The 19,392-nt window shown below is 53.0% G+C and overlaps 2 protein-coding genes across 18 annotated transcripts in view; one reads left to right on the forward strand and one right to left on the reverse strand.

The window, feature by feature from the left end:
• Positions 1-6,101, reverse strand: part of MYO18A (myosin XVIIIA) — a 108,678-nt gene extending 102,577 nt beyond the window's left edge. For 16 of the 17 annotated variants that reach the window (XM_034752544.1, XM_034752543.1, XM_034752550.1 and 13 more), the window contains exon 1: positions 4,976-6,101. In XM_034752544.1, the coding sequence (XP_034608435.1) occupies positions 4,976-5,989 (1,014 nt within the window). In that variant the 5' untranslated portion in view covers positions 5,990-6,101. The remainder of the gene's footprint in view (positions 1-4,975) is intronic. The other variant, XM_034752541.1, reaches the window with a different exon arrangement.
• Positions 6,102-18,156: 12,055 nt separating this feature from the next.
• Positions 18,157-19,392, forward strand: part of CRYBA1 (crystallin beta A1) — a 33,663-nt gene continuing 32,427 nt past the window's right edge. Inside the window, exon 1 of the mRNA XM_034752552.1 lies at positions 18,157-18,256. The gene's annotated coding sequence lies outside the window, so the exon portion shown is untranslated. The remainder of the gene's footprint in view (positions 18,257-19,392) is intronic.

The following is a 19,392-nucleotide window of genomic DNA, read 5'->3' on the forward strand; positions in this document are numbered from 1 at the left end:
CGCTCCACAGAGCCTAGCTAGCCCTGCTCTGAGGCCTGAAGTAGGATCCGAGTAGTAGTTAGCCCTTGTGCTGACCCTCACTCCCTAAATTGGCCCATTGGGGCAGCCCAGATAGGCTGTAGCTTCATGCACCAATTTCTGCAATGCCTCCTAGGCCCCAGGTGGAGGTGCTGCCTTAACTCAGAATCTCTTTGCTTGTATGTCAGCCATGAAGTACACTGTTAAAGCTCTCAGACAAAGCATAAATCCATCCACCTGAATGCCAGAGGGTCTGGCTGGATCCATCTGCTAAGCAAAGCTGTGTGTGTTAAACCAGGGCCTTGCTCCTTCCCATCTCTTCTTCTCTGCCTACTTGATCCTGCAGCAAAGGGATGGCATTTCATTCGTGTCCACTGCAGCAGGCTCTCTGGTCACAAATGTTATCTAAGGCTCTGCTGTAGGATGAAGCAGACGAAACCAAGCTGGGGGGTGGGGGCCAGTTCTAATTCAGAACACAAATATCTGCCCAGTAGTTGCACAGACCGTGCCTGGCCCAGCCAGCTGATAATTACACGAATGTCCCATTGTGCTGACTCCGTGAGAAGGGCTGCCGGCAGTTCCTTTATCGCTGGTGGGAAGGAATATCTCCATTTTTTAAAAAGGGGGAGGGGGGGGGGGGGGGTTAGTTGATTGTTAATTATTCCAGAGCTAAGTACCAGAAAGCGATGCTTACTGTAGGGCCTACCCAATCAAAGCAACAGGCGCTACAAGAGTGTACACGGTACATGCTCCCAGAGCTTTCCTGCTGCCATCTCTTACAAGGCCCAGGTTACGCTGCTGACACCTGTCCTCACTGAACTAAGGAGTGATTCTGAACAGATTTAGCTAAATTGGTGCAATTGTGTGTGTGGACATTCTGATTTAAACCTAGCTTATAATGGTTGCAAGCTCATTCACCACAACCAGTTTTAACCCAATAAAAGCATCTGCACCAGCGTAACTCCTCCTGATCAGTATGGATATAGACAAGTCCTGCAGCACAAATGACAGCAAGTGCATCCCGGGAGCCTTCCCGCCAGGTGACGCCTAGGTCTCTGCCAGGGATGCCCATAAGTTGTCATTCTGGACTGAAGGCACTGCCTGTGCCTCGTAATATCACCCTCTGCACACAGACCTTTGGCTCACCCTTTGGATCCTGAAGCCATTAAGTTGTTCCCCTGGCAAGGCAAAGACCCCAGCAAAACCTTGGCCCACCCAGATGCTCAGAACACCAGTGCAAAAAGGCAAGGCCCTTTGCTGCTATTTGCTATGAGGATGATTTGCATTACAGAGAGCTCCCATTCTGGGATTATGACAAGATACAGCAGGTCTCCTGCAGCCCAGATTCCCCTTCCTCCCTCCCCCCCGCCTCCCCAGCTGGTCTGAAAACCACTAAGACAAGAGTAATATTGGGAGCCCAGGCCACTTCCACATAAGCAGAGGGTCAGGTGCTGAGAAGCGCATTCATGGCCCAGAGACCGGCTGCCTTTCCTCCCCACCCTAACTCGGTACCTGGCAAACATAGCCGTTTGGCTTTTACTTGGAGCGCTTCCTTGAACGCACTCTCCACTGAAAGAGACTTCTTAGATTTTGTCGGTTTCCATTATGCTGCACATTTCCTTAGGACTTCCTACTCATTTCTGCACCATAAACATCTGGCAGGTCCTTTAGCAGCTGATCCTACAATGCTGACTGCATGCTTCACAATACGCATCCCTTTGGCAGAAGCCTGAAACAAGGCCAAGCTTTGATTCTTTTAGACGTAAAGGGTATTCTTGTCCAGGCAGCTGGAGCTAAAATGCAAGTGCATCTCTCCTTGTCAGAGGCAGGCTTAACTCTTCAGGGGCCTCGCATTTTGGGGGGCTTTGTCCAAACTTAAAATGACCCTGTCAGAACGAGAGGCTCAGTTAGTCAACAAGCCAATGTAGAGTGTAGCTGGGTGACCACTATACTAGCAAGCAGGATACGGGCCACCGAGCTGTTACATTACTGTCTACACAGCACCACAGTGCACTTTGCACTTCACAAACGAAGCACTGCGATTTATAAACCACACGTGTCCCACCCCGTGGTATACACACGGCACTACTTCAATAATCCCCCCTTGGGAGACACCCCCATATCCACAGCGCGGCTCAACGTGGCTACGGGAAAGCTCCCTTTTTGCACAGCGGTACTATGGGGATGCCTCTGGCGGTGAGCAGCAAAGCTTATTTCCCTCTAGGATCGGACTGCTATATGCAGAAACATTCCCCACTGAAACTACAGGAGACGCATCTAGACATGGAGCCACCACACACACATATGGCTCACAGCTGCAGAACACAGACTCTGAGCCAGGTGCCTGACACTCCAAAACCTCGGCACCTGCTAAACTCTGCAGCAGCAGACACGCTTCGGTTTGCTGTGTATCTCCTCCAACCCGGCTTCTGGACACTCCTCAGAACCTCCCTGTCCCACTGGCCTCATTCCACTCCACTCCACTGCTCATCTGGGCAGAGCAAAGCCAGAGTCTGGAAAGGGATTCTGCTGAGCAAAACCAGCCCTGCCCCACACTAGCTAGCACCTTCCTGGGTTGTTGAACCCAACCCTCGTTTAGCTTCCCACCAGGGATGCTGTTTGTTTTCTTTATACATGTCCCTCCCTGGGAACAATAAAAATAAACTAGTCAGCTTCGCTTTTGTTCAAGTCAGTTTCACACACAGGTTCTCATGCCACAGCCCAGCCCCACAATGCCAACAAACTGGCAGGGGGAAGGGTTAAATCCAAACCAAGAACACTGTTTTCATTACACTGTAAACAGGAAAATGCCAGGATTTGATTTAATTTATTTATTTTTACCAAAGCTACATGTTGGACTTAAACCACTAGATCCTGTCCCTTTAAATAGCTTATCCTGTTTTCCAGGCTAATTACCCAGGAGGCTCTCTGCTCTCCCGGGTCACCATCAGCAGGAATTAGTGAACCAGCCACAGAGCACAGCCACTTTGGAAGCAGCACAGAATGTTGTGGCAAAATTAACCCTTTGCATGGTGGCATTTTCTATCAACCAAACAACAGTTTCTATCAACAATGCCATAAGCATTTGCTCCTCTTTATTAGGGATGTAAAAGGTTAACTGGTAAGCAATAGTCTTACTGTTTAACCCACCTTAACTGTTAACCCCGGGTCGGCCGGTGGGATCGGCCCCAGCCGCTTAATTGATTAACTGCTTAAATGACAGATTTTTAATCGTTTAAATGGTTAGCTTTTTAGACGGTATTTCCATGAGAGCCTGTCAGTATTTAGTATGTGGATTACCTGAACCACCAGAACAGCAAGTGAGCAATCTTTTCACTTTCTTTTAAACAGCAGCAACACATTTAGTTATCTGATATGTACAACAATCCACTCCCTTGTTCAAGGGATTCAAAGGCATTACAGAGCTGGGCTTTCCAAGACCGCTTCCTGCAACACAAAGTGCTACTGGAGCTGTGCAGAGGTACCAGGAAAATGTACCGTTCTCCAGAAGAAACAAAAAATCTATTGGCCCCATTTCACAACCGTGATTCTAGTGAAAAAACTGGGGATATTTTACTTGCCCATGAAAAAGAGGTGCTGCCCCCAGTGAGCGTACAAGAGGAATTTTGCATGGCTGTGCTAGAAGGACACAACATTTTCTTAAGGGCACGTTTACACTAGAAAATCTCATTTCAGTTTACACCTGCCCTGGCAATGTCAAACATGGCTTAGCACTCAGTGTAGACAAGGACTGTCCTGCTGAAAGTCGTGTCAGCTGGTCGCAAACCACCTGAGACGCAATGTTCAATATGACACATCTCTGCCCACACAATGAGTGAAACCTGGGTAGGGTCCTGGCAGGGAGCAAGAGCTAACAGCTGTGTAGCCGGGGGGCTCTGCTCCCATCTGACCAGCACCTTATATCCTCACAGTCCTTCACACCACAGGCAAGGTATTTCCAAGGCCCCAACTCCAACATGTCATAACTCCCCAGGGGGAAGAAGAGAGTTCAAATAGGTCAAGAGACCCAGATCTCAGTTACTGCAATGGATCGAAGTCTGGGTCCTACTGGGCTATGGGAATGAAGAACCGTCTTTAACTGAGGGAACCTCTGACCACATTCTCCAGTTCCCCTCCCCTGGCTCTCTGCATACGGAGCAGTGACAAGCACATCGGTGTATATGAGCTAAGGGACTACATGTTTCACCACAGAGAAATTGGGGACGAACCCTGTGGTTCTATTTCCCCACAATGCACATACAGCTAAGTAGCTGGCTCACTCCACAGGCCTGAATCCGGCCCCAGGAGCAGTCCAGGATGTTACATTTATAATGCAGGCATAAGGCGCGCCAAGAACAGGTGTCTATATAGGGATCTATCCCAGGGAGCCCAGGCAGACACAGCAGGCTGCTGTGATGACTTGCCAGGAGTCCAGGGCATCAAAGTCTGTGTATCGCACAGCTGACCACAGAAGCTCTCTTCAGTACGATAAAAAGAAATGCCTGCACGAGGTTCTAGCAGACACGCCAGGTCCAGAAGGCTCTCTCCCACCAATAGCTGCTCCCAGTTCTCTTTTCAAGGGGCACCCCCCTAAACCTGTGAAGGGAGGCGGTGACTGGTCCAAACACACACACATCCCCTCCCCAAAAATCTCCAGCAACACCAGGCGAAAGCTTTAAGCTGCTATTACTTTAAATTGCCACACCAGAGCCACGTCGGGGGCCACACGCTAATACCATCTCCCAGAATCCCCTGCTCCTCACTGCCTATTCCTTTCAGATGGGAAGAGCTTTGGGCACTGCCCCTCCCTAGTCACACACAAGCCGCACCAAACCAGTGCCCATGTACGCTATCCCCCAACCTCATTGCTGCCAGGGGAGCCGAGCTGGCTACCCCAGGGCTGGTTAGCACTGAACGAACCAAAGAGACCGACACACTTTAGCAACGGGCTACTCACATCGAAGGCCGCTCGGCGCAGCCCCTCGCTGCTCCTCAGCCAGCAGCGGCTCAACTCGCTCAGCTCCAGGATGGGCTGCACTTTCAGCCGCACAGTCTCCCCTGACTGCCGGATCATCTCCACTATCTCGTCTCGAGACTTGTTCTCCACGTTCCGGCCGTTGATTTCCACCAGCCGGTCCCCCGGCACCAACCCCAGTGCCAGGTCCTTGGTGCCAGCACCCGGCTCCGCAAAGTGTACCACCCGCCTGTACACCTGCCCGTCAGGGGCCCGGTCCAGCATGGTCGTGCGACGCAGAGAGAACCCAAAGTCACCGGTGTTACGCCGCTGCAGCTCCAGCTCCCGGGGAACGGGGGGCTGGGGCGGCACCACCATGGGCAGCCTCAGCTCAGCAGGAAACCTCTTGCTGACCACCTCGGGCACCCTGGCTCGCAGCGCCGATGATGGGGGGGCCCTCAGGTGGCCCATGGGTGCTCCCTGCTTGCTGAGCTGAGTCTCCAGCATGCGCACCTCCACCTGCGGGGAAGGGGCTGCAGAGTGCTCGGAGGGTGTGGAGGTCTCCGAGGCACTCTCGTCCCGGCTCTTCTGGGAGAAGGAGAACCTCTTGACAATCATTTGGGAGTTCTGCTTGGCCAGGGAGCCGAACTTGGCCGCCCGCTGCAGGACCGAGCCCTTGAAGTTTGTGTCGTCCACCTTGAGGTCATCGCTGGAGCTGGCTGTGCTGAGATGGCCCGAGTCCAGGATCACGCTGCCCCGGTTGCTGTCTGAGTCGATGTCAGTGAGGTGCAGGTCTGAGCCACTGGCCACCTTGATGGGAATGGGGTTGGAGATCTCCAGCCGGGACTTGGACTCTCTCTTGGAGGTGCGGCTGAGGTTGAAGAAGCCCCTGCGCAGGCTCATCTCCTCCAGGCTCTTGAGCTCGGCTGCCGACATCCGCTCCTTTTTCTCCTTCTTTTCCTTCTTGTCCTTCCTCGACCCATCTTTGTCTTTGTCCTTTTTCTTCAAGTTAAACATGTTGGGAGGGCTCGCGGGAGGCACCCGCGCTCCAAAGGGCAGGAGGCCGCTGAGAGTCAGCGGCAGCCGCTCTACAGCTCTGGGTCCCGCTGCCTTTCTGCTGGGTCTGCTGCTGCACAGGCAAAGAACAGAAACAAAACATCTTGTTAGCCAGAGGAGCTCGCACGACGGGCACCTCCCAATTCCCCAGCCTGGACCTATGGCCCAGCCCCCCAAACCCAGACTCTGCTGCTCTCTGGCTTGCACTGCCCGCTCCCCGCCAGGGAGCCTGCACACATGGGGCGAGGGCACAGGGCAGCCCACCTCTTCCTGTTGCGTTTGAGATAGCCGCATCGGGGAAAGCCAAAGGGCTAGGGATAGGATTCCAAACATCTCAATCCTAGGAAGCTGGTTCCCAGCTCAGCCTGGCATTAAGCAAGCTACCATAAGCGCTCCATGGGCTATGCAAAGTGAGGGGGTGGCACAGACAGCTGCAAGTGGACAAGGGCCCATGTCACAAGATACATCATTCTCTCTCTATGGCCTGACCCTGGGAGGCAGCGAGCAGCTGCATCTCCATTGGACTCAGGCCCCGATTAACAACCCCAACCGAGACGCCAAGGAACAAATGAGCCACTGGGACCATACTCCCCTCTCACCCAAACAACAACTGGATGTAACCGCATTCCCACACACCACCCCTTGCCTCCCCGCCCCGCTGCACAGGCAGGGCTGCACAGGCAGGGCTGAGGAGCACAGGTGGGGGAAGCAGAAAAGCTCATCTCTATGGCTGTCAATCTGGCAGCTTTCAACAGCACTGAAGACTCTTCCCAGTAAGGAGAGGATGCAGGTGTCCTGCAGTGGATGCCTGAACACAGCAAATGACCCTCTGCCAGAGAGAGAAAACATCAGGACAGGGTTAACAGAGGGCTCCTGCATACAAGCTTTTCTCCTCCCCCCTCTAGCTCAAAGGTAACAGTACTGGGAGACCCCAGCAGGGCGCATCACAGGCAGAATAAGGTGGATGTCAGAGGCGGATGGAAAAGCTTCTTCCAAAGACAATTCCAGATCCCAAATCAGCTCAGGTCACATGGGCACGTCTTGAAACAAAATCCCCTTCTTCTGCCCCCATCCCTCTACCTGTCAAGACCTGAACTTCCTCCCCTGCTCCCCCACAACGGAGAGCACCACTAACCTCTAAAGGAGAATTTCTCATGCATCCATCCCCTGCTGTGCCTTAGGCAGGGCAGGCCAGCAGCTGCAGGGGAATGCAGGTCTCGCCAAGTAAAGGTCTGATTTTACTTGCAGGGTTTCAGCCCGCACAGAGATTCCCTCCCTGATACAGGACTGCATCCAGCCCATTCTTGCTTTGCTGTAGTTGTAAGAGTCTCTTGCTCTCTCACTCAAAAAGCCCCTTGTTAAAATAAACAGAGGCCTTGTTAGGACAGGGGAAAGCCCTGCCCTAGGCTTCTGTCCCGGGCCTTTCAAAAAGCAGCGGTGCCTCTTTCCCTCGGTCACAAAACCCCTGAGCGCTGAGGCCCCTCCCCATCAGTGACCCAGAAGAAAGGGGACCTGGGCTAACAGCAGCAGCTAGCGGTCCCTGCCTGGGGGAAGGGAAGCTTCCTGCAGGGAACACAGAAAACATAGCCCTTACTAGTCATTTTTATTTTTTTATTATTATTATTAGAATAAACAGGATCCTGGAAACTCTCATCCCTCTGAGACAGTGATAAGTGTCTAAAATTAGTCTCTGCAACACAGAACCCGTGATGCTGCCAGGCGACCTCTAGGAACAGTCGCTCTTTCATTCGGCTGCATCTCCCTGACTTTGGGGGAGGTACCCAGCCTGCTGCAAAACGTTACAGACACATGAACAGCCTGGCTCACTCCTCAGCCAATCAGTCCCAGCTCGAAGCAAAAGCCCCTGCCAGGGCTACTGCTCCAACTGCCTTCTCCAGGGCTGCCACAGCCAAAGAGGAATTGCAAGAATTGCTGCATTACTCATATGGGGAGGGATATTTCTCCTCCCCCTCTATGGGGGTTTTAGCCAATACCCCAGTCAGCACCCTGATAATAGCATACACCCAAAATCAGTGGGCCAACAGGTCTGAGCTATTATATGTGCCCAGAGCCAAAAGGAAGTCCAAACAACACCAGAGGTGCACGCTCTGTGGCGTCACAAAACCATACCCTGTGATCACACCCTTCGCTGTCAGGTAAGAGATATGGCTCTCTCAAGACAATTCTTTCCTCGTCAATATTGCACACACAGATTCTGGCCAATTACACTCCAAGCTCCACTGTGTGATTTGTTTACAAAAACAAGACAAAATCAAACAGCTGTATGGAAAAAAAATAGAGCGATACAGACCGATAAATATATGTAAATGTAGCAGGAAGTCACCCAGTTAAAGAAATTACCCTTAACACAATGTATCTGATGGGAGAATACTCCAGATTGTAAATATCTGCTTTCAGAGCTGTCAGTTCATGTGCTCTGAGAAACAGAAGCAATTTACGTAGTGAGCACACACACACACACACACACACACGCCCACGCCCCATTGTGCTGGGTTCCTGAGCTCCCCCTTCTGGCTGTACAACAGTTATAAGGTGAATCCGGGCTGCACACTAAGGAGAGCGCACGCACGAGGGAGGACAAAGAGCAGGGTGATTTCAGACCCATTTCAAGGCACAGCTAACACACAAAGCCAAAACCCAGCACTTGCCAAACAGAAAAGAGACATCAGGAGGCCCAGGGATGTCAATCAATGCTGGGTCAACACTGGAGAGCACCAGCAGCAGCATTTTGTCCCTCCAGAGTGCCTTCCATGCCTCCTACTAGATGCTACCATTAATCTGCACTGCCTTGCTGTGGACAGGAACCGTTAGACCCATTTCACAGATGGGGACACTGAGGCACAGAGCAGAGATGGGAGTTGCCCGAAATGGCAAAGCTAGAATGGAAGCCAGGAGTCCCGAATCTCACTCCACCTCTAGACCAACACTGCCTTCCTTTTATTTAAGTATTAATGATTTAAGCTTTGAGCAGGGGGTTGGACTAGATGACCTCCTGAGGTCTCTTCCAACCCTGCTATTCTATGATTCTAAGTACTGAGCACCTTTCCTCTGACTCCTGAAACCAGCAACAGCGTAAGGGCTTGTCCACACTTGGAGTTATTCAGCAATATCTATTGCATTTTAAATGAACACCCTCCCTTCATCCGAATGACCTTTCAAATGCAGACAAGCCCAAGAGCAATTCCAGCCTGCGAGGCTCTTATTAGGCACAGCAATGGCATGCTCCCTGCTGCGGTCCCTGCCTCAAGGACCAGCTATCGACGTACAAAGTGCTTTTCCTTTGACCCCTTGCCCTTTAACAGCCCCTTCGGCCTAGCGAGTCCAGAGCTCATGGGTGAAGGGAATCTGGAGCCCAGCTGGCAAAACCAGGACAAGGCAAGAGAAAGAGAAGCAGCTTGTCGATGGTGAGCTCCGGCCCCCACGCTCTGCCGCCAAGTGCTGCCAGGGAAGGAGCTGGTGAAACACGTCTCCTCCCAGTGCGGGCCAGCCACATGGGCACACGCTCATACAGACAGACACAAGGAGCCCGGGACACCCGCCCACAGCACATGCAGCATGGCAAAGACCCACGAGAACTCGTCACATGTTGAGGGGGTTACCAGGCCAAAAACCCACAGCTTGGCTTCACCACTGTGTTCACCCTGCCCCCAACATCCTGCCAACTGCCACAACATTGGAGCCTTCATCAGCCTCCTCCTGCAGTGCCCGCCCTAGGTCTGTGCAGCGGGGGGATAATTGAAGATTTATTCTCTGTGCTGGATTTGACACCCCAACCAGCAACTCTGCACACGTGTACCACACATGACTGCTCCCTCTCCTACTTCTGCCTCCTGGCAAGAGAGCCAGCAGGGCACGCTGGAACCCGTCACCTACGCCAGCCGCACCTCTGCTCTGATGATGAGAGCGGCTGCAATTTGCTCTATTTTATGATAACTAGGTGCAGCCCTGGAGCTGCCAGCCCGGCTCTCAGCTGTGCACACAGGGCACATACCGCAGTGACGTAAGCAGCAGGGTGATTGGCCAGTCAGCGGAGCTGCAGAACGAGTGCGGATTACACACCAAGGGGCTAGACCGTAGGGGAGATGCGTCTGCTTGCTCCAGACTGAACCAGGCCCCATGTCAGAGCAAAGCACCCAGCCGTTCCAAAGGGACTCACAAGACCACCCTCCTTCCTCATCTCCTCAGGCACCTCCTGTCCACGGGCCAGGCTAGTGCAGCACTAGCACACTGCACCTGGCTCAGGCATACCGGGGGCAGCTCACCCCAAGGGTAAGATGGGCAGAGAGTACAGGAGTCCAGGCAAGGGGCCACTGATTACACAATGTGGCCCCGAGCACACAGCCCGTGGGGGCAAAGCCTCTGGCAAAGAAAAGAATGAAAAATGGAAGCGGCGGCGCCCCCGAATATCAGCAAGGCCCCAGCCAGGCACTGCATTTACAATAGCAAGGTGGAATCTCCTGTCACTGGCACAGGCTGCCTTGGGAAGGGCTCTCACTCAGCTTCTCCTCACACACCCCAGCCAAAGGCACAGCGATCCCGAGGAGCATGACTAAGCCACCTGCCCAGGCCGCACACTCAGCCTGGGCAGGAACACGCAGGCCAAGGAAGGGGAACTGACACTTGAGATTGTTCACAGCACAGTCTGAAGAGCATGTGTCTTTCCTTTGCTCTTCTGAAGCTGTACCCGGGCCAGGCCGGCTCCGTACTGAACATGGCAATGTCATTAGTCCATTGACGTCTGCATTCTTCCAGTGTGTGGAGCACGAGAGGGTTCCTCGTTTGGTCCCTTGTCTCTCTCACCAACAGAAGCTATTCCCTTCCCTACCTTGTCTCTCCATTGGTCCATGGACACCTTTCATTTATCAATGTTCATAAACTTTAACACAACATTTGGAAACATCCCACACTAAAGCCTCAATCTGCCTCATAACTCACCCTGCGCACCTCTATGTGAGAGAGGAGACACAGTCACAAAGGTCAGGCACCCTCCTGCTCCTGGGCATGAATCACCGCTAAGTAATGGGGTCAAGAGGAAATGCCCCAGGGGCAAGTTATTCCAGCACTATCCACTGTGGGCTTTCAGGACATCTGATACTGGCCCCTGGGGTAGGTGGATCACTAGTCTGACCCACTGTAGCAATTCCCATGTTCCTGTGCTATCACTTGCCATCTTCTGTAACTACCTAATCCTCACCAGGTATGTCTGCACTGCATTACCCACGGCTGGCCCATGCCAGCTGACTCAGGGAAAGGGATTCAGACTAAGGGGTTGTTTAATTGCGGTGTAGACATTCAGGCTAAGGCTGGAGCCCAGGCTCTAGGACCCAGCGAGGTGGGATAGTCCCAGAGCTCCAGCTGCAGTCCCCCCTGAACGTCTACATGGCAATTAAACAGCCCCTTAGCCCCAGCCCGTCAGCGGCACAGGCCAGCCGTGGGTGTCTATCTGCAGTGTAGACATACCCTGTGGTCCCTGTGCGGCAGGGCAGCATTACCTGCCCCTCCTTTGCAGAGGAAGTGACTTGCCCAGGCAGCAGGTCAGTGGCAGAGCTGGGAACAGAACCCAGCCGTTCCTGACTCCGACCCACGTCCCTCTCACCCAGCACCCCAATGCCTTGTGGCCCACGTGCAGCTCATCTGAAACACAACCGTGGAGCGCTCATGCTCTCTCTCTCTACTTCCTGACACACACACACACACACACACACACACACACACACACACACACACACACACACACACACACCACATAGCAGTCACTTGCCTGCTTTGCTTCCATTCCCACAGCCAGCCACAGCCAGGAAGTCTGTACTCTGCTGTAGGACACTCTCCATTTTCTCTCCTCACAGCCCCTAAAAGGGGAACCTAGCAAGTCCCCGTCCCGCCCCCAACTCCTTCCTTCTTGGCTTCAAGTCCTGAATTCTACAGCAACTGACCTGACCCCTTGACCCTGCCCTGCATTCTTCCCCCTCCTTAGACTGAGCAGACGCTCGGGAACGCAATGGGGGAAGCCGCCAGGGTCAGCACAGCGACAGTAAAACTCAGGCAGGACAGACAGACAGGGATACTGACAGAAGGCACAGTCTCTCCAGGCACTTGGGGGTCTCGGCCCAACCCCAGCCCAGGCAGGCCCTTCCTTGCATAGGGTGTAAAACTCAAGGACTTTCAGGCTCCCAACCAGGCAGAAGTGAAGACACTGCTCTGCCCTAGGGGCTCTGGGCCTCCACTCACACCGAGCCACAGGGAGCTAATGAGATGCTGAACTTCCCCAGGTGACTCCCACCCCACTCTCCATCTATAGCTCATCTGGTCAGAGCAGGTCCTGCCCGCACAGCACCCAGCGCACTGATGGAGCTATTCTACACACAGTGTGGTGACAGCGCACAGCACAACGGCAAAAACCCACTGGAGCACTGGAGTTACTGCTCCAGGCCAGAAGGGGCCCATCCCCCAGCAGGGCTGGGCGGTTATCAGCCCACAATATCATCACTATCAGTTTAGCCTGGCATGGCAGAGGTGCTGCCCCGCCGCTTTAGAGGGGTGCAGCCAGGAGCGGGGACAGTGAGGCTCACACAGAACAGAGAGACTAGCTGACGGGTCTGATCACACTGAACAGCCACCACCTACCAGCCCCGCATCGCCAAAGCCTTTATTGCAGAGGTGACTGCAGTGGCCCCCGATGGGAAAAGGCTCCTGATATCAGCAAGGCTAATGGGAAATCTTCCAGAGGGCTCCAGCACATTTTCTCTGGGACCAATTCCGCTCCCAGCACTTCCTGTGTCTCAGACCCACACCGGTGGGAAGGAAGGACAGGAGAGGTGACGCCAGGGAAAGCACAGAGGTTTCTTCCACAGAGGGCCAGGTTCCAAGTGAATCAGAGCGATGGAGATCTCAGCTCAAACCACCAGGACACAATTGCAATGCTAAGACTCTGAGTGTCTCAGCCACAGATCTCACACAACTACTATCATTAGCCCCATAATCCTCCTCCGGGAACCATGCCATCCTCAGAGCCTGTCTTTCTATGGGGGAGGGTTGGAGGCTGGGAGTTTCCTGCACAACCAGCAGTCAAAGCCAACACACCTGGATGGACGTGCCACGTGACATCAGGGATTTGAGGGGTTTGGCAGGAACACAGAGAGAATGGACACATGGGCAAGCATGCTAGGCCTCGCTCTGCTCCTGAAGTGCCTTATGTTCTCCACCAGTGTAGCCTCTGGTATTTTGAAAGATTTGAACCCCATTCTTGCTAGGAAGGCACCAGTCAGATGTCAGATCTCGGCACAAGGGTCATTCAGCACTCTGCCGTGGGTCAGGACTGCTTCCCTTGCACCAGGCAGTCACACAAGCAGAACAGAAAATGACAAGGAAAGGTGGGATCCCAGCCTGGGACCATCGTCACCAGCTCCTGTGGACCACAGACAGTGATCAAGATACCACTGCTATCATTACCCCGCAGGGTGACTCCCTCCCTCCCCCGACCCAAGTCCCTTGGAGGGCAAAAAAACTCCTTCCTAAAGCAGCCAGACGTCCCCCTCAGCCACTACCCAGCCAGGCCTTTACATGGGGAGTCAGCTACAGCTGGGGTGTTTGAGACAGGGCATTGTTTGCTGGAAGAGACAACCCTCTCCCTCCCTCCCCTCCCCGCCCCCCACGCTCCAGCCTAGTCTTTGTATTCCCCCAACAGATGCGAAAGTAAGTGTTACAATTTGCATTGCTAATCAGCATTGCCAATTAATAGAACAGGCTACATGCTCCCAGCTTGAAGCCCCCTGCATTATTCACAGCAGGGCAGTAGCAAGGCAGGGCACTGGGCGCCAGGCTGGAGAGCCAGCCAGGTTCGTTAGGTGGATCCCAGGGACCGAAACCAGAATGCAGAGGGATGGCGTACAGCACAGGGCAGGAACATCCCCGGCGCATGGCCTTTCCAATGAGACCCAGCACTTGGGCAGCCAGGCCAAAGGGCAACCCAGGGAGACAATGCAGCCCAATGGCACCCTCCTCTATCATGTGGAGGGGGAGCCCATAGGACTACAAGTCCCACCATGCACCGGGCCCTTCTGATGCCATGCTGGGCCCTGGTGAACCTCTGGGAGGAAGAGGAGAGCAACAGTAACTTGTTCCTTTTGATATAAACTGGGTGCAGCCCTTGGGCTTCTGGCAAGCTGACAACAGGGCCCCTGTTGGAGCCAGGTCTGGGGGCATCTGTTCTACGCTGTTACAGCCTTTCTGCTAGAAACACCAACTGCTGTTGGGCTGTTAGCTGAGGAGGAAGACACACTCATTCCAAAGGGAAACTGTGTCATCAGCTGCTTATGAAGTCAGGCTTAAGAACACCCTTCATACGGGTGTAGAGAGAGGACGCTACCTTGAAAGGCAGGCCCCCTCCCAATGCCCCAGCTGCTGAGCAGAGATCTCCTGCAGAGCCGATTTTCATGGGTCTCATGCGCTCTACACCACCAGTGCAAAGCCCAGGTCACCAGGAGGCAGGAGAGAAATGATCCTTTGCTACCGAATTGCACGCTCTGAGCTCCAAGTGCATCTCTCTCTCTCTCTCACTGACTCGCTCTTGTGTCACATGGAGCTTATCTGGCCCTAGGAATATTCAGAGCAACTGCATACTTCAGGCATGATCTTGTAGAGTTCGCCTAGGAGAGGAGATGGCAGGCCAGAGGCCGGGGAGGGGAAGGGGGCTATTCAGAAAGGACAAACTCTCCATGGGGCAAGGGACGGAGGGGAAGAATACAGCGACACTTCACACACACAGCATGCTCACGCTCCAGTCTCAAAGCACCTTATCCAAGGTACCAGAGTGCCCATGTTAGAGAGAGAGAGACTGAGGCACATGGCAAGGAAACAATTTGCCCAAGCTCCCCGGAATCAGAGCACAGCCAGGAGTCCTGATCCCAGCCAACTGCAACACAGGATGAGAGAGAGAGAGAGAGAGTGTGTGTGTGTGTGTCTGTCTGTCTGTCTGTGTCTGTCTGTCTCTACACACAGAGTTAAAATACTCAGCCACTTCTCCCTTGTGCAAGTTGTCAGACTAAAATATGGCTACAGTGTCTGCACAGCCCTGCTCGGCACTACCCAGCTCCTGCCTCACCCTCTGCCCAAGCATCACTCCCTGCCACTCACCAACTCCACTGCTTGCTCTCCGCCCTCAGCCGCCCAATTAACAAAAGTTCCTCCAGAGCACTCATTAAACACTCCCAAACCTGCCCCGTATCCTAGCCACTCCCTTCCCCATGTTTGTCCTCCGGTGTCCTGGATGGGGTTGCTTTCACCATTTGTGGCAGGGGACCCATTCTTTGACACATCTCTCTTACAGCCCCGAGTGCCTTTACATCTCGGTATTGACATTTGCTTCTGGCACATATTTAGGGCTGGCTCTCTCTCCCCGGGGGTACCCCAAACAAAAGTGAATTCAGTGCTGCACTGGCAAGCCCAGAGACTGAATCTTCTCTATCCACAGAGCAAGTCCACCAGCAGACTCAGCTTCCCTAGGCACCACTGCCTCAGCCCCGCCCTGCAGGGACACCCCTCAATCCTTGATCTCTCCACCCAGACCACTAATACGGGCTTTGTGACGTGGGCACCTGTCTCACTAGGAAATAAAATGAGACCCACCAACTTGTTTCACAAGGACTACTGAACAGCTGTCTGATGGGAATGCCTCCCAGACACAAGCCAGCCTGGCCCCCAGAGGTGAAACTCTCCATACAAACCATCCCCAACCCACCCAGTCCCCCTCCCACCTTTGTATTCTGGATAAAATAATGAAAATGACAAACTGCTGCTTAACACTGAAAAATCAAAAAGCCTTTAGACCTTCTGGGGGAAGCACCTAAACTGAGACTCTGACTAGACAACACCTCTCGAACAAAGTACATTCTTGTTCAATGCAGTGGTAACAAAAGGACCTTGGAGCACCAATTTGTTGCTAGTCTCTTTCTTTCTGGCTCAGTAACATAAGGGTTCAAGCCCTCTGTTCTGGACACTGGTTGCACTGTGTATTTAATGAGATGACCCTATCTGCTCTCATCATACAGAAGTTTTGGCACACAGGAAAACTGTCTTTCAGGCCCTGCCTAGCCTGTCCTGGGAAGTTGTTGTAGCACCTCTTTAGCAAACCATGCTAAGGGCTCATCTATAAGCAAAGAGCACTGGTTTAACAAGAGGTGTGACACTGATTTTGTTAAACCAGTGCAAAAGGCTACATGGAATCTCTCTTAAAACGATATAAACCTAGTTTATATCAATTTAGCGGAAGCAGATTAGGATCAAGTTTTCCGCTAAAGAGAAATAAGCCACTATGAAACCAAAATTGAAGTGTCGACATAGGGGTTTGCACAGATTTAACTAAATCAGTTTTAAAATCAATTTAAATTAAATTGGTGCACCTAGGATTCTTACCAGTATGGTGCTAATGCGGTTTCCATGAGCAGTCCAGACAGAAGGCCCATGTCAGAGGTTCTACTGCACATTTAGATGGGACCAAGATCCACCAGCAGTAGGGTTCATTGACTAATCCGAGGAAATCAGAATTTAGTGTTTCCCTATAATAAGGAAGATTAATTACAAAGCACTATTTCCCAGTGTTCATAGCAGATCTCAAGGAGTAACTCAGTGTCTGCCTAACCTTATGCATATGCCAAGATGCATCTGGATGAGACAGATTCCTTTCCATCTAAGTCCCACACAAAAGGAGCTGCCCTTCTCTGAGGCAGTTTTTGGTGTATTTTGCAATGGCCACGGCCCTGCGGTGAGCTCACCCTCCAGCAGACAACATGGGGGCAGTGAAGGAAACAGCCCAGCTGATTAATTTGTTCCTTTCGGCTGCTGTTGCTGTAGATAAACAGTCCCCAGCTCTGGCTAAGGAGGCTAAAACGCAAGCACAACTGTTGACAGTCTGAAGTGTCACTCTCTGAACTGGTGACACAGTCTGGAAGGATTTCCATAGTATTTGCACATCAGCACTCCACCCTCCTCTGAGAACCCTATACAAGGCCATAACCCTGTCCGCTACACCCAGGTCTTGTTTGCAATACCTGCTTCAGCACAAACAAGGGCAGTGTTGTAATAAAGGCAGCTACAAACACAGATTGAATACTAATTACAAAATGTACATTGCAGAGAAATTATTCAGCACAGGGTTAGGTTTTGGGTGGGAGAGAAATTGTGAGCAATTATTCAACAGCATTTAACACAGTACAACCTGGAAATGTTGGGGGAAAATGCAGGTTAGAGGTTACAAGGAAGTCGCCCATTCTCCACACCAGTTACAGTTCCTCTTGTGGGAGAAAAACTGTGACTCAGTCCTTCTTGCCAGTTGCCACAATGCAAGGTCTGCACCTAGGCTACATTTCTGACACCTTAAGCTTCAGGGGTGAGCAAATGCAGCTCTTTTCTGCAACAGCAAACAGAATCAACGTGGCAAACAAAGGTAAAGAGCAAGGAGTTGATCATTGTTCAAAGTTCAAGGCTTTGTTTGAATTAGACCCTACAAATACAGAAGTTTCTTTTCATATGTTGTTTCCAGCCAGAGACACATCGGATCTGTATCATACAGCTATTTCAGAAGTTAGATTGTACAGATCCATGGCTAGCCATGGCTAAGAAAACTGCCTGGACATTTTTTTTAAAGCACCCCGCCAGGCTCGGAGCGCCTCAGCTCCATCTGATAGAGGGAATGCTGAGTCCCTCCCCTCCCCGCCCCCCCCCATGCAAGTATTGTTTTATGTCATTGTCCTAAGTTTAGTTCCTTGTTGGCCAGCTAATTTACATCTCACATAACTGCCTGAAACCAGAGTTTTTGAGCCCCTCGGCAGATGTTTGCTACTCTAGATATTCCTCCCTAGGCAAGTCAATGTACAGTAACCCCCTGGGCAGGAGGCAGGCAGCTCAAACCTCAGCCATCCCCAGGGATACTTTTGGCTGCTTTCTAGCTATTAGGCCAAAAGTCACAGCCCGGCAGCGCCAGGGCTACAGGCAATGGAACAGGTTTCCCCTTATCACCATCAGCCTTACCCAGCCTAGGCAAGCCCACCCCAGTTCTCACTGGCTACAACACTGCAGCAGTGAGACCAGCACTACAAATCAGTGCGATGCAACCCAGCCCTGCCAGGGCTAGAGGGAGGAACGAAGGAAGCCCTACACTGGTATGAAATTGTTCATTACGCACGAGGAGTTCCCTACCTTGGAAACGGAGAGGTAAACAACAGGCAAAGGACTAGCAGTAACAGCAGCACAGGGAACCTGGAGCAGGTTTGCCTTTCCAGGCCCCAACTCTCAAGTATTCCCCAGGATTAGCCCAATTAGCCCTCCACATCTTGCTTCAATGTAGCAAAGCAACTCAGCTCCTTCCTTCTCTGCCGCCCCCCTCCCCATTGTTTTGTCCACAGAGAGAGAAAGGGGGCCCAGGTGCCAGACAGCTGCTACAGGCGGGGAAGGCAGGCTGTCTCCAGCAGCCAGAGAGTTAATGGCAGGCGGAGATAATGGGCTCCCATGCAAAGCCTTGAGCAGCTGCCACCAGCACACACACAGCCCGAGCCAGTGCTGAATTTGCAATGAAAGAGGGGCTGGGGCTCAAGTAATATTTTTACATTCATAAGTAACGCAGCCGGCCCGGAGGTGCCCGAGGCTCTGAACCGCCAGGCCAGGCGGCACCGGGGCTCAGCCCTGGCACAAACTAAGCCCTGCCCAGAGAGCCACGCTCCCAGAGACCACAGGACCTGCCCTGCTCTGGGGGCACAGCAACAGTGACCTCTCGTCCCTCAACACCTCGCTGCCAGCACTCCACATCTGCCATGCACAGCCCCCCATTCCCCCACATCTGCCAGCGCCCAGCACCCAGCCCCCCACATCTGCCAGCCCCCATTCCCCAGCACCCCACATCTGCCAGCCCCCATTCCCCAGCACCCCACATCTGCCAGCACCCATCCCCCAGCCCCCCACATCTGCCAACCCCCAGCCCCCATCCTGCCAGGGCCCCTGCACACAGGGCCAGAGCACAGCCTCCACCCCCACCCACAAACGAGGTGGTGGCCCAGCTGGCCAGGTACTGGCACCGCCATGGACCACAAAACCAGGGCAGGTGACACACCCCTACATCCCCCCCACACACATGGGGACACACACACACACACACACACAGGGAGAGGGGACTGACACACATACACAAGGGATCACACACACACAGGGAGGGACACACACACCCCTATCCCACACACACACGGGGGGGGGACACACACCCCTACATCCCCCCACACACACACATGGGGGGACACACACACAGGGGGAGGGGACTGACACACATACACAAGGGATCACACACACGGGGGGGACAC

This window comes from Trachemys scripta, chromosome 18, assembly GCF_013100865.1.
Source record: "Trachemys scripta elegans isolate TJP31775 chromosome 18, CAS_Tse_1.0, whole genome shotgun sequence".
Classification (NCBI taxonomy): domain Eukaryota; kingdom Metazoa; phylum Chordata; order Testudines; family Emydidae; genus Trachemys; species Trachemys scripta.